General features: G+C 35.2%; 2 protein-coding genes across 2 annotated transcripts in view; one reads left to right on the plus strand and one right to left on the minus strand.

The window, feature by feature from the left end:
• Nucleotides 1-12,089, minus strand: part of LOC104166457 (voltage-dependent calcium channel subunit alpha-2/delta-3) — a gene marked incomplete at its 5' end in the record, with an annotated part of 99,103 nt that overhangs the window by 55,781 nt on the left and 31,233 nt on the right. The window lies entirely within an intron of this gene.
• Nucleotides 11,981-12,089, plus strand: part of LRTM1 (leucine-rich repeats and transmembrane domains 1) — a 10,450-nt gene continuing 10,341 nt past the window's right edge. The window contains exon 1 of the mRNA XM_009706395.1: nucleotides 11,981-12,044. Within this exon, the coding sequence (XP_009704697.1) occupies nucleotides 11,981-12,044 (64 nt within the window). The remainder of the gene's footprint in view (nucleotides 12,045-12,089) is intronic.

The raw sequence follows: 12,089 nt of genomic DNA on the forward strand, positions 1-12,089 counted from the left end.
AGAAGTCTTAGCTAATAAATTAATAAATTAGAGGTATTCCAACAGGCATTCTTGTACAGTAATATAGTTAAGCTACAGTATCACCCAACATACTTATATTCCCAGTGATAGTCATTCTGTCACCACATGAAGGATACAGAAAAAATATGAAAGAGCGTTCATCAAATGTGCACTTCCCAGACTGCTTCTAATCCCAGTTTCAGTTTACTTGCACAGTAAAACTCAGTTTCGCCCTTCCAAACTTCACACTTCATTCAGTTTCCTTCTTGGTCTCAGTGATCTTTTCCGTTCTACCCATACCTTCCTCTTCTCACCCCAGCCCATTTTCTTCAGTTCCTCTCTTCAAACAGAAGATCCCCAGAATTTTCTTTCAACATGAAAAAATATTAGTTTTATTATCTGGAATGTCTGAACCTGATTCAGACACCCAACACAAAAAATTTCAGCCTAACAGTTCAAGTTGGGCTATTTTTTAATGTACTGAAAACCATGAGCTTATAATTGGAAATATTGGGCAACCTCAATACTTGGTGGTGACACCAGTCATCTTCATAAGGAACCGTTATAAGTAGCCTGTGATAAAAGAGAAAAACTGACAAAAAGCTGGGCCAAACTGTTGAGTAGTTGTGCCCTTTCTTCTGTTTTTCTTACAATAAGGCATAGTTCCTACCCCAGCAAAAATAAAATATCAGTTACACATTTGAATAAGATACTATTATTCACAAACTGTCCTCTGCAATGTGTTGGGTTTTTTGGTGGTTTTGGTTGGGTTTTTTTTAAAACATTTTATTATTTAACTCAGTGAAGATTTCTAATATTCTTTACAACTTTTCTTGTAGCATGAAACCTTCTTGCCTCACTCCACAATGTGTTTATTGCATATTTAGGTATCCTTAAATTATTTTAATATTTTACAGTTATTTTAGAATTAAATCCATTTGAAATCCATGTAAATGTGCACCTGCCTTTTCTACCTGAATTGAGTGACGGTGCCTCATTAACATTTACAGATTGATTTTTCCAAAACTTAACCTAGATACAATGTAAAATACAAAAAAAATCTCAAAGTAGAAATTATCACATAGTTTTGGATTCTAAACAATATTCAGGAAAAAATCGTCTATCATTACTGGCATTTTGCCTTTATCTTCTTATCATGAAATAAGTGAAATGGCTGCACATACACATACATTCGTAAGTCCTATATAATTATCAGTTTGTTATGGGAGGCAGTTTTCACATGTCATAATATGTTGTAATATTTTAGCAACACAAAGAATACTTCCTTCATCAGAGCTATTGGGATGCAATATGTAAATGAGTAAATTCTTCTTAAAGAGACATTGGAAAGTTGAAGTTCTGCTTCTCTACTTACAGACCTCAAACCTGCTATTTTCTTCCAGAAGATTTTTAGAATTAGTGGTGGAAGCAGTTGTCTGGATGGAAACTCCCAAGATACAGGAAAGGCAGTGGCAACTGGCATTTCCTGGAGGCCAAGCTCAAGCAGAAAGGGAGGAGATATTGGGAACCTGATGTGAGGCCAAGCTGAAAGGGGAGCAGGATGATGATTGCTGGGAGGCCGGAGTTCATCCAAACTCAAACCACCAGGGAAAGCTGAAGGGCTTGGTTTGCAGCCAACCCCTGACAAACTGAACTATGGAGGGCAGTCTGTGAACATCATCATAAACCAGACTCCCTTTGACTCCCTGACACATAATTTCTTCTGGAGGTCTAATGAAGCAGCAGCAGCAGCAGCAGAAGGAAACACAAAAAGGATATAAATTTAGTGAAAACATAAAAAAATATAGATGATGACTGAAAGTCCATTGCCTTTTCAAGAAGGCTTCACTGAGAAGCTTGGAAGGAAACAGGTTATCTGTAAATTATCATTCAGACAGTTATGCTGTATTTCAAACTTCACAAGATAGTAGCTGATGTGCTGCCAACACTCTAACAAAGGGCTCCCACAGAAATCTTCTCATTTACCCGATGATAAACTTTGTGTACCAGGAGCACAGCTCAAGGGAGCTACTTGGGAATCCATTTGTAACTTAAAAAAAAAAAAAACCAAAAAAACCAAACCAAAACAAAACAAAAAACGCAAAAAAAAACCCCTCCCATAAGCCTGGAGGGAGGTAACCACTTGGCATGCAAAATTACGCTAAGTGCACTTTGCTGGAAAGATATATACCTTGTTCCTGAGAAACACAAGGAGCACATTGATAGTGTAAAAGAGTGGTTTAGACTGAATAATTTGAAGGGGGTGAGGCAGTGCATGGTTAAGCCCTGTCTGGTGTCTGGAGTATCCTCCCTGTGACTTTTAGAAAATACCTGACACCTACTGACACCTGGCTCATTCCATTACAAAGACAGACAGACAGAAAGTGGGTTGGGTAGTATTTTTATTAGCCTCAGGAATGCTTCAGTAGCATACAGAGAGAAGGTAAGCGCCATCATAAAGAAAACTCTGCTGGTGGCAGAATTTTTATAAGGAGTTCCTATAAGCCTCAGCTTTCTTCCAACATCCCCCTGCATGGCCAGTAGTCTGACAAATATTTCTAAATTCTGATGGTAGAGGAGACATGTGAAGACTGAAATCTAACCACAGTAACACTACAATAATGAAGCGGTGATGGTATTTTAATAACTCCCTAAACATTTTTTAGTTTTATAGGGTTTTCTTGCTCATTTTTTGGCAATATTCAAGTACAACCCATGATTGAAACAAAAAACTAAGAACAGTATATATTTGTCAGCTCATTTATAAATCTTAAGGGAGGATCCATGACTTGTTAAGTTCTCAAACAAAATTTTACTTCTAACAGTTGAGGTCCTAGTTTAGAGCAGCTTAGCCAGTATACTTCTCACATCTCAGCCAAAAGGTTGTGGTTTCAAGTTTGCAATTAACAAACCCTAAGTGGCTCAAAGTTCAGACAAACATCCTGAAATTAGGATACTTATCTGAACTCTTGGAGACTGTGACGAGATTCTCTTAGGACATGTCAGGCTTTCTGCTTCCACTTGTAACCAAAATACATGTTCAAATTTTCATAGTATTTTATTTTTTTCAGACTCGATCCTGGCTACTACCTAATCATGTAGACAAAGAAAGTCTGCATCTACATATCTCAGCATTGTGAGAAAGGCTGATTTCAGAAATGGGCAAAGCTTCTATTGCTCTTATTTCCAAAGAGGTTTATCCCTCTCAATCTGAAATCCTATCACAGCAGAATGGCTACAAATTGTCCTACTGCCAGGCACAGAATACTTTGGATGAGACACTAAAGATAAATGTTACGGCATCCAGTGCAAAAATGAATTCATGAGGTCTCTGTCCAGTTTCTCCCATATCAGTTCAATGCCTTCTATCCTGCTATTGACCCAGAAGCGAAGACATGTAGATTCTACTGCTACTAATCTTAGCACAGAGAGGAGAAACTTATAGAATTCAACTGTTCCCACCTCCAGAACACACTGACTACCAACTGGTTGCTCTATCCAGTTATCATCGTGAGTACTTGCATGCGTACAAGGTCTGTGAACATATGAAATCTCATTAGTCAAACCAGGCTTAGGTCATTGAGTGAGAAAACACCAACATTTTATCAAATCACATAATTTGGAAATAAGTCTTGGATCTCTTATTGACTGAGTTATAATAATAATAGTGACATTCTCTACAAACTGTTTGTGCTATACTGTGAGTAGTAAATTACTCTGAACTACTAAAAATATGAGTAATGTTATTTGAAGTCAAATAATACATCAGAAATACCTCATCATGAATACAACTCTCTAGCCTTTCAACACCATACCTACTGGATGTTTTATAAGTCAAATAGTTACTGTAATGTTTCAGAATAGTTTTCATGTTTTTATTTTTCTAAGATGACTAGTTTATTTAACCACTTTTTTGCCTTTTAATCACTTGGTGGTAATCTATAGTTTTAGAAAGGTACAAAAAAAATGTTATGTGCCCAAAAGACTCAGTGCGCACATTTTTATATGTCTGAAATAGACTTGAGTAGTTCCATAGTGTCCTGTAATTGCAAATACAAAGAAAATAGCGCTGGTGGATTTGCAGTCCTCCTGATGTATGTGTCTTTTACTGAACAGTTGTAAAAGATGGTAATAGCAAAAGGTACAGACATTATACTTTTCCATGAAGAGCATTAGCTGCAAAAGCAGTTTTGTTTGCATGTTTTTTCATTTTTGGATCAAAAATGCATTTTTACTGAATTTCTATGTAGAAAAGAACAGAGCTGCCTATTTGCTCATCAAAAATAGGAGCTAGCATTTGAGCTATAAACTAGCATTCTTGGAATATCCTGAACTAGAGATTTAAACCACGTCAGGAATAGAAAGTAATCTTAGATTAATAACACTGAAAGATTTTCCAGTATAATGATATTTCTTTTGTTTTACACATACAAAGTAAGAGAATATGAAAAAGAAGAAAACTTATATTTTGGTATACTGGAAAATACTGAAAAAATATAAGTTTTCTTTTTCATATTCTCCTACTTTGTATGTGTAAAACAAAAGAAATATCATCTTTCAAGATGTATTCAGTGTATTACATATAAACAACTCACTTGAAATTTTATTCAGTTTCTAAAACCATGGATTAACATTGGCCATGGCTGAACATTTTCACATTTACTTAACTTTATTTCATTAGAACATTCTGTTGCCACCATTTTGAAACCCTATCAAGAAATACTAAGTACATCACTTAGGAATAAACTATATTGGGGAAAATAATTTATCTTTTGCTTTATCCAACCTGAAGAAGTTCAAGTGTGTGAGCTGGAAAATAGCTAATGTGCATCCAACAGGACAGGCATTGAGGGATAGAATGACAGCTTTCTGTTTTACTTGTCTACTTATCACATTTCAGGAAAAAATAACAAATTAACATCTTCAGAATTGCTACATAAGCCTACATACTCTTCAGCAGAAATGTTTGCTTAGGTCTGCTTTGTGAATATTCCTGAATTGAGAGAGGTCTTCATATTGCTGAAAACAAGCCAAGAGCTTATTTGCTTCATTAGATGAAGCTGAAATGACCTCCTTGATGCCACAAAATACAAAAAACCAATCTATTGACTATTTATGGCCAAATACATAATTAATAGTTGTTTTGAATGGATACTCCAAGAAAACAACAAAGAAAGAAGGCTTTTAAAAAACGTTGAGACTGATAAAATTAAAAGGCATTGACAGATTTTTAAAATTTTGTAATAAAATGTCATCACTGCCTGAGATCTGTGTGCCAAGTTATGATCATAAGTGAACTTCTCTGGGTGAGTTATTAACTTCTGGAAATACTGTAAGTGCTGACATGACTTCCACAATAGAAGTACAAATGTACTAGACTTACATCACATAAACCATTATCCAGATGCTTCAACAAGTAGTATATTACAATTCACATCCTAATGATTAGTAGGATTTAGCTGTCAATAAAGCAGTAAAGCATATTTTAGAAGTATAAATTAATAGTTTTTGAGGGAAATCAATATCATGGATACCAGCTGTAATCCTCTTTAATGGAATAGCTGAAATAAATCAGGAAGTTTTGTTGAAAGGTAGCTGTCTTTGATATTCCATTAAACTAAGGATTTATCATACTAAATAGCTTTTATTTCTACTAAGTTGCAAGATAGGTGCAAATTCAGCTGGGGTTTCTGCCTGAAAGGTGTTGAGTATTGGTAGCGCTCATTGAAGTCTGTCAGACTTGAGGGATGCCCAGCATGTGATAAGGATACTTAGCACCTTCCAGAATGGAGCTCTGGAAAATGCAAAAAGTCCTCAAATCTCATCTCAAAAGGACTTTTGGCAGGAATTTTTAGAAATTATGCTGTCATATAAAGGCAAACCTATTATTGATTTACAGGGAAAGTTAGCCTTCCAAAGGCCAGATTTTTATAGCTATTCAGGCATATACCAAATGTAGACTGATACTGATGCAATTTCCAGAAGCACTTATTTCACACTGCAATCGGTAAACATTAGGTCGTTATTCTGAAGTCTCTACTGTATTCCTAGGCATCAAAATAACTTTGAAATACCACTTTCCAAATTGCAGATTTTTCTAAACAACAAAGGTTCTCTTGCTAGAACACATTTTATAAAACATATTCAATTTTCTAATAGGATCAATTCATTCAATCAACTCTGCATTTTACAAACAAGGATGCCAGAATCTTTTTCAGAATTAATAAATCTTCTCAGCATGTCTATAAGGGAAATAAAGATTATCTTCTCCATTCTTTCAGAATACAGAGCTGATATGCCCTACCCTAAGGGAAAAGCCGTTCCCCCTTTCATTAAAAAAAGGAAATCAAACACACACATTAGAGATGCAGTAAGCTACAACCAACTACAATAAAGTACATTTAAACAGATTTGGTTTAAATTCTGATTTTGATTTTTCTATTAAAATCATACAATTGACCATAGAAGGAAAAAGAGAAGGGTCCCACACAAACTTCTCTGCTTTATTCTCTGCTTTCATATGCAGCTAGAAAGCATCCATAAGGATGGAAGACTATGACTTCTGCCTGTGTAGAGATACTTTTATACTGTGTTGACTTCATAACCAGGATTATTTTTCATTTAATTCAATCAGATTAGATTGTGGTACTGACAATGACCATATCCACAAATCAGCATTTTAACTGAGTATCCATAGAAACACTACATGTCCCTTTTTCTTTTTGGACAAAGCTATGCCTGTTTAACAAGTTTGCTGAGGACAACATGTTTTGTTTAAGTTACATGAACTGGAGCCAATACTTCCTAATTACATTACCAGAAGAAATATTTACAGCAGTACCTTTACCATGGGAAACGCTCTATCATTCAGCCCATCTTAACCTTGAAAAACAGGAAACATCAGCATTGCCATTGCTTAAAATGTGTTAAATCTTCTTATATCTATAAAATAATCTCTTTTATTAAATGACAACATTGGTCTTGTTTTACAATCTTCATATACAAGGACATTATCCCATGGCATCTGGATTTCTGTGAAACTTCCATCAGAGAACATCTGCCTATGAAGACAAGGTGGTCCATGGCTAAAGCACTGAACTGGAGTTAGAAGGTTTAGAGTCTGTTCCTTGCTTGCTGTTTACCTGTTGTGCAACCATGGCCAAATCACCTTACTTTTCTGTGCTCCATTTCCCCCTTCGTGACATGAGCAGAAGGATACTTCACATTCTATGAAAAGTTATTTGAATTTTATGAATGAAAGCCATAATAGTTAAGTATTCATACAATCATTATGTCATAGATTAGGGTGTAATCTGGAAAGAGGCATGCCAACTTGCATGAAGAAATCTTGGGTGGGAAAAATAAGGCAGGATTTGATCTTTAAAAGTGTAAGACAGAATGGGAAACCTTTTATCCAGAAGCAAAGGTCACTCTTCCAAAAACACTGGAACTATTGCTTTATAAAATGTTAGAAAGTTAGAAAATAAGATTCTTTTCAAAGCATATCCTTATCAATTTTTAGTTTACAACTACAAATAGCAGAAATAGCCTGCAGCACTTTTTTTAATCTCCTAAACAGTGTACTTTCTAAAATAACATGGGGTATATATACTAACTCTAACAGAAGGTGATCACAAACAAAAGAGGTTGGTTTCTTATTTGTGGTTCCACAGAAAAGCTTGAAAATCTGAACTTAGAAGTCTGAAAAAAGACACAACACAACAATATTTTTTTTCTAGAACATTATGACTTTAAGTTCAAATTTACAGATTTTACAACTTTGCTCACAACACTGGTAAAAATAAAGGAAGTGCACTCAAATGTTTTCCATCTTCTAAAGGCTAACATTGCCTACTAGAGTCTTCTCTCTTGTTGTCTTTTATCTTCAGTGAAGAAGCAGCATATTGATTAAAAGACTTATTTTTGTCCACCACAATTATTTTTTCATCCTAATTTATCCTAATTATCAATCTTAAAGATACTATACAAATAGCAATAAAAATCAAATAGCTACTGTCTTTCAGAAGTTTGGGGTTTTTTTCACATGTTTAGCTTCAAAAGAACTGTAGAAACCTAGGTCTAACAGGTGTCATCATCTAGCCAAAAAGGTCCAAAATGTTTTAAATCTTTGAGTGGTCAATTTTGTTCACCGTTTCATACTACTCTTATTCAGAAAACAAGAAAGGTCTTACCATACTCACACTTGCAGTTCAAATGGCATGTTGATGAAAGGATACAAATTACACTTCATCTTACCTCCGCTGAGTTCAATGAAATATTTCCCTAAGATTTTAGGAGAAGAACCAGGCCCAAAGTCTTAATTAGGAATATTTAAAGCTGCAAGACATGCCTTCGCAAAAGTACTGGGACACTACAGTGAAGAGGATTGGAGATAAACAGCTTTTTGACTTTTGAAGTATAAATCTGCACTGTACTATGATTCAACCTAAATGTTGTTCTGCATGACTGATTTCAGCATGTTCCATTCAGATGAAGTATTACAGACTCAAGCATTATGCAACGCCTTCAGATAAATTGGTGTCTGCTTCTTTCTCAAAACTATTTTCACATTTTCAATTTAAGAAAGCCTGCAGAACTGTTCTTCTAAAACAAGTATCCCTTAACTCCAAAGCTAAGAAAGCAATAATACGTAAAAGTATGGTCAGCTGAAGGCATATAGTAGAGTAGACAAAGTGTTTAGTTTCCATGGAAAAGCCTGTATTACAGCTCCTTTCAGTTGCGTGAAATACAAATGTTCACTTAACTGCCTATGTTTGGAAAATGACATCTCCAAATCATCATGAACTACAAATTACAGCAAGAGTTCTCTGCTCTCTCTTCTTTCTAAAGGGTTTATAGAAAGGAAGCTTGTAGCAGTAACTAATGAAAACTTATTTAAGATCTTACTGACACTAAAAAACAGAGGTATGGAAATTATTGGTTTACTAAACTAGGCACATGATGTATAACTTCAGCTTCTAAAAGCAGTTAGCCTACTTCCCTCAATGAGTACTTTAAGAAACAGAGAAGCCAGTAGTACTGATCTTTGAACTTAGTATTAAACTTTTGAACTTTAGTATTAAACTAGTATTTAGTATTGAACTTTAGTATTAAAATAGAAGTGCCTTTGGATAAAAAGAGATTGTATTAAATGATAATATGTATTACCTGTATACTTTAGCGTCACTCAGTGGTGATGAAGTGGAAGTCAGATATAAATACTGAAGACAAAAAGATGAGATCAACATTTCAATGTTGCCTGAACTTTAGGGCTAATAACCTACTTTTATACAGTATTTACTCTTTATACTTGCCCACAGGCATTCTGACTGTTATAAATTTGTTATCTGCTCAACTAATGCATGTGCTTGACCCAGGAATGTTCATCCTTCAGCATTTTAGGGGACAGTAAAAAAAGAAACCACCATTAAAAGCTTGCAGATAACTTTGGTTAGTACAAATGAAAACTAGGCATAGCTCAGTATTATGACTATCAGGACTTCATCATTTATGCCAATCTTATTAAAATTTTCCTTCTTACTTAGCAGACAGCATGTCAGCTATTTGGTATGACCCTCCTAACAGTTGTATTAAATCTCAGTAAACAATTTTCCTTTTTACTAAGTTAAGAAAAGGCAAATATTATACCCTGCAGATACTTTATAAATTGTAATGAATATTGAAAAAAACATATTCTATTAATAAGAAAAGAAACCACAGAATGAGGGCCTTTTGTGATTTTCAGCACGAAAATAGGAAACCAAAACAGACATACAGAAGAACATATAGTCAAAACAAACAAGATAATAATGAACAGATAAGAGTGTGTAAGAATAGTGAAAACATGGTGTTCCTTAAAGATTTCAATCTTTAGTGTCATTTACTTGCCATTAGGTTATCCCAGTCAAGTTGCTTCATTATGCTGCCATAAACTGCACACCTTTAGAAACGGGGTTTTATTAAAGCTTCTTTTCATATTTTATATTTCATAGCTACAGGTTTGGAGGTTGTGTTGTTTTTTTTTTTCTTTTATTTAAATGCTTATTGTTTTACTCCTGCATAAATTTCCACCCAAGGTATCTGAAATCCTTAATCATACCAACATCTCTCTCCCACATTACACTTTTAGAATCAAGTTCCATGACTTTTAAGAGTCATGCTCAAGTCAGAGAGATCAAGAGGTTTAAATTTCAGTACCTATTAAAGGAATTTCATTATCCAACCAGTTCCATTTGGATACACCGTCACTGTTCTTTGCTAATCTATACCAGATTTTCCAGTATTGTAACACTTATTAATAAAATGCCCTCTAAAAGAGCTTTTTCCTTTTCTTAAAGAAAAATGACCTCTCAGTGGCCTATTTTACAAATTCTGAACAGAAACATCATTATCCTTTATGCTAGCTGAGGTTCCCAAAGATTCATCATGTCTGAAAACAGGACAACTAGCTAAACCTGAGGGATGGGAAGTCTAACTATACACCTGACTTACTCTGTCTCTTTATTAAAAATATCCTGTGGAGAAAAAAGCTATTTTAGAAACACACTTGGTATTTAAAACCTGCTTACAGGTTAAAAATAGGAAGGGAGGGGGGGGAGGATAACAGGATACCATGTGATCTCTAGGATGTTGTCATATACAGAGGGCTTTTGGTGCCTTTTGCTGTAGCAGTTAATGCAGTAGGAATGACCAAAAAATCCAGAGAGAACAGAGAAACATGAAAAGCAGCAAACTATGTATTGCCTCTTAAAACTTACCCGCTATTGAAATGAAGAGCAGCAGCAGCAAGTATAGGTATCTAGCTCATTCTCTTTCGTTGGAGTCACACAAAAAAAGTTTACAATATCCTTACACCACCTGTGAAATGGTCCCATAAGCAATGAACACTGACGTTCCAGGTTCTATTCATCTATCATATTCAGAGATCTGCTAGTTACAACTGCTACCTACCAGTACTGAAGAGGGTTATAGTCCGGTATCATGCACATTATAGTGCAGTTGGCAGATGGTACATCATACTTTACCTGCTGCAAGACAACTAAGATTCTTTCAAGAGTTACAGGTTTCAAGCTTTTCTGTTGTAGAAACCCTTCAAAGAGAAATACTCGATCAAAGCTTGAATCCAAAGATATTGAGCATATCAGTCCTGATCCAATAGAATACTTAAGAATATGCTGACATTTAAATCCACAAAACTTACATATTTAATGTTTATTAGCTGCATAATTTTAATGTCAGGCTACTCAGAACCTTGCTTAAGTTAATGAAAAAATTCACATGACTATTTCCAAAGTGTTGCAAGAATTACAGAAGTTTAATTATTTCACTTTTTACTTCAGCAAATGTCATCCCTGCTTCTGCAAGTTCTCGTCTTCAAGTGACTACTAGGGCAAAGAGAAAAAGAGTCCTTTTGAGCCCATGAATACAGGGATTCCCAACATTTAACAGTGAGTTTTACTTAACTACTACGAAAAGCACAAAAGGAATTAATGAAGTATGAGTTCTATTTTGCAGCACAATCGGTAAGCAGCAGCTTAAGAAACATTTACTGCACTTTACAATCTTTCTTCATACGCTGAGAACAATTCAAATTTTCTACCTACCAAAGCATGCTGTAAGGCTGGTGCTTGAGTACTTTCCAAGTAACTCCTTCTCACCTTTATGTATTTCTGTACATTTAGTTATCGGAAAAGGAGTACAAGCCAAACCAACTCCTAACTACATTGTATTTGTTACAATATCACAACAAATTGCTGACTGATCTACCTAATGGACTGAAAGTCTTGCATCACTTCAGTGGAGCAAAAAACTGAAAAAAACTGCAGACAAAGGACTGACCCGAACAGTTGTCTATAGATTACCAGCAAAGACCTGGATATGAACATTAAAAGAATTTTCCAGTCCAAACCAGAAGAGTGGTCTGGGCATGAATAGAGTTCTGATCTAAAGAAGAGAGAAGGTGATCAGATAGACAACCCCAATGACATCATCTGACAAAGCAGCACACACCTCACCAGTTTGCAGCTTGCCGCAACTAGCAGGCTGTAAGTCTGCTCAGCTATCCCTTCTCCCACTGTAAATTTCCAGCA

Source organism: Cariama cristata, unplaced genomic scaffold (assembly GCF_000690535.1).
Source record: "Cariama cristata isolate BGI_N322 unplaced genomic scaffold, ASM69053v1 scaffold118, whole genome shotgun sequence".
Lineage (NCBI taxonomy): Eukaryota > Metazoa > Chordata > Aves > Cariamiformes > Cariamidae > Cariama > Cariama cristata.